The sequence below is a fragment of the Emiliania huxleyi genome (genome assembly GCF_000372725.1).
Source record: "Emiliania huxleyi CCMP1516 chromosome Unknown EMIHUscaffold_1558, whole genome shotgun sequence".
NCBI lineage: Eukaryota > Haptophyta > Isochrysidales > Noelaerhabdaceae > Emiliania > Emiliania huxleyi.
In genome coordinates, this window is record NW_005201027.1 from 1 (window position 1) to 2462 (window position 2462).

Consider the following 2462-nt stretch of genomic DNA (forward strand, 5'->3'; position numbering starts at 1 on the left):
GTTCGCGTGTTCGGCGAATTCCCCGCCGCCACAGAAAGAAAGAAACTGCAGCGGTTTTTAGCTCGCCCAGTGCGGAGCGGTTTTTCTTTCCCTGGGACATATATGTCCACCCAACCGCGCCGCCGCTCGCGCCGCCTCGCGCCCGCCGCCTCCACCGCCGCTCCCTCGCCAGACACGCCGCCGCCCGCCCGCCTCCTCGACCTCCCCACGGAGCTCCTCGTGCGCGCCCTCTCTCACTGCGACCCCGCCAACATCGCTCGCGTCGCGGCCGTCTCGCTGCTCTTCCACACCTCGCTCGCGAAGGAGGCCATCCGCTTGTGGGCGCAAGAGCGCGGCTTCGAGCTGCCGGCGCAGCCAGAGGACGAGGGCTGCGCCGTGCGCTGGCTGTGCTTCGCTGCGCTGCTGCGCGAGTCCAACCCGCCGGCGAAGGCGGCGGCCACAGCCTCTTCATCGACGGCGAGGGGCGGCTCTCGTCGTGCGGCTATGCGCCGCGTCACGTCCCAGGCCTCCTTGGCCACGGCGAGGGCGTGACGCGGCTCAACACGCCGACCCGCCTCCCTTCTCCACTGGGAGGCGAGCGCGCCGTGAGCGTGTCGGCTGGAGATGGCCACAACCTCGCCCTCACCACCGACGGCGCTGTCTGGAGCTGGGGTGAGGGCAACCTTGGCCGCTTGGGCCACGGCGACCAGCAGGCACAGTGGCAGCCCAAGAAGATCGAGGCCTTTGCTGGCCAGCGCGCCGTCGCTGTGTCGGCTGGAGCATATCACAGCCTCGCCATTACCGCCGACGGAGCTGTCTGGAGCTGGGGCTGTGGAGATGGCCACGGCGACGCGCAGACCCAGCTGCTGCCCAAGAAGGTCGAGGCGTTGACTGCCCGGCGCGTCGTCGCTGTGTCGGCTGGAGACAACCACAGCCTCGCCACCACCGCCGACGGCGCCGTCTGGAGCTGGGGCTTTGGAGGCCAAGGCCGGCTGGGCCACGGCGACGCGCAGACCCAGCTGCTGCCCAAGAAGATCGAGGCCTTTGCTGGGCAGCGCGTCGTCACCGTGTCGGCTGGAGCATACCACAGCCTCGCCATTACCGCCAACGGAGCTGTCTGGAGCTGGGGCTGTGGAGCCTACTGCCAGCTGGGCCACGGCGACGAGCAGAACCAGCTGCTGCCGAAGAAGATCGAGGCGTTGACTGCCCGGCGCGTCGTCGCTGTGTCGGCTGGAGTCGACCACAGCCTCGCCCTCACCGCCGACGGCGCCGTCTGGAGCTGGGGCCGTGGATTTAGTGGCCACGGCGACGCGCAGAGCCAGCTGCTGCCGAAGAAGGTCGAGGCTTTGGCTGGCCAGCGCGTCGTCGCCGTGTCGGCAGGAGAGCGTCACAGCCTCGCCCTCACCGCCGACGGCGCGGTCTTTGCCTGGGGCAACGGCGAGCACGGCTGCCTAGGCCACGGAGAGGACCTGTCGAACCAGCTGCTGCCCAAGAAGATCGAGGCGTGGGCGCCGGGGCAATGAGAAGTCCCAGACACGAGACACCCAGTGTCCTCTCATTGCTCGCGCCTCAGTCGGCCTCCGCCTCCTCTTCATGTTCAAACCAACTCTGACTGAGGCGACGATACGCTGAGGCGACGTCCGACGATACGTGTGTTATGTGATATGTGCTAGCAGCGCAGGCGCGGAGGCGGCCGCAGCCACTGCGAGTCTGCGTGCAGCGTGGCAGTACACACGGTATATACAATAAAGCGGCGAGGGCGCGGCGAGGCCGGCGCACCGGCGCTCGGCCCCTGAGCCCTGTCACGTCGTGACGTGGAGCGCGTCGACGAGCAGGCCGAGCCTCCCGTTGCCTGCGATAGATCTAAGAGTCGCGTGCAGTACCTCGTGGAGTGCCCGAAGATGGCCGAGTCGGCCACTCGAGCGCCTTGAGCAGCAGGCCGCGCGTAGACTCCCCGATTGATTGGCTACGCGAAAAAAAAGAATTTTGACCCAGCCACACTGGGCACCGGCATGCACATGCACGGAAGGCGAGCAATCTCCTGTGCGTGCATGCTCGCGGGCGGCGCTTCGACGAGGCCAGCGCTCGTCACATTCGACTGCACCGGAACGCTCTTCGAGCCGGTCGCTCGCATCGGCGTCCTCTACAAGCGCGCCGCCGTTGCCGAGGCGTGGAAGGCGTCCCTCGCACGCGCTGTAGCCGCCGAGGCGCTGGACGAGGACGCGCTCTCCGCCGCCTTTCGCAGCGCGTTCGCTGAGGCTGACCGCGAGCGGCCCTGCTTCGGCGCTGGCGCCTGCTCCTCTGAGGACTGGTGGCACCCAGTGGTTGAGCGGACCTTTGCGGCGGCGGCTGCAGAGAGCGCCGGCTGCTCGGAAGACGCGCTGCGTCCGCTCCTGCCGGGCGCCTTCCGGACGCTCTACCACGAGACGTTTGTCTCGCGCGCCGGGTGGAGGCTCCGGCCACACGCCGCCGACACGCTCTCG

The 2462-nt window shown here is 68.6% G+C and overlaps 1 protein-coding gene across 1 annotated transcript in view; it reads left to right on the forward strand.

The window, feature by feature from the left end:
• Positions 1-2030: 2030 nt before the first annotated feature.
• EMIHUDRAFT_253089 (hypothetical protein) overlaps positions 2031-2462 on the forward strand; it is a gene marked incomplete at both ends in the record, with an annotated part of 2434 nt that continues 2002 nt past the window's right edge. Inside the window, one exon of the mRNA XM_005785986.1 lies at positions 2031-2425. Coding sequence (XP_005786043.1) covers positions 2031-2425 — 395 coding nt within the window. The remainder of the gene's footprint in view (positions 2426-2462) is intronic.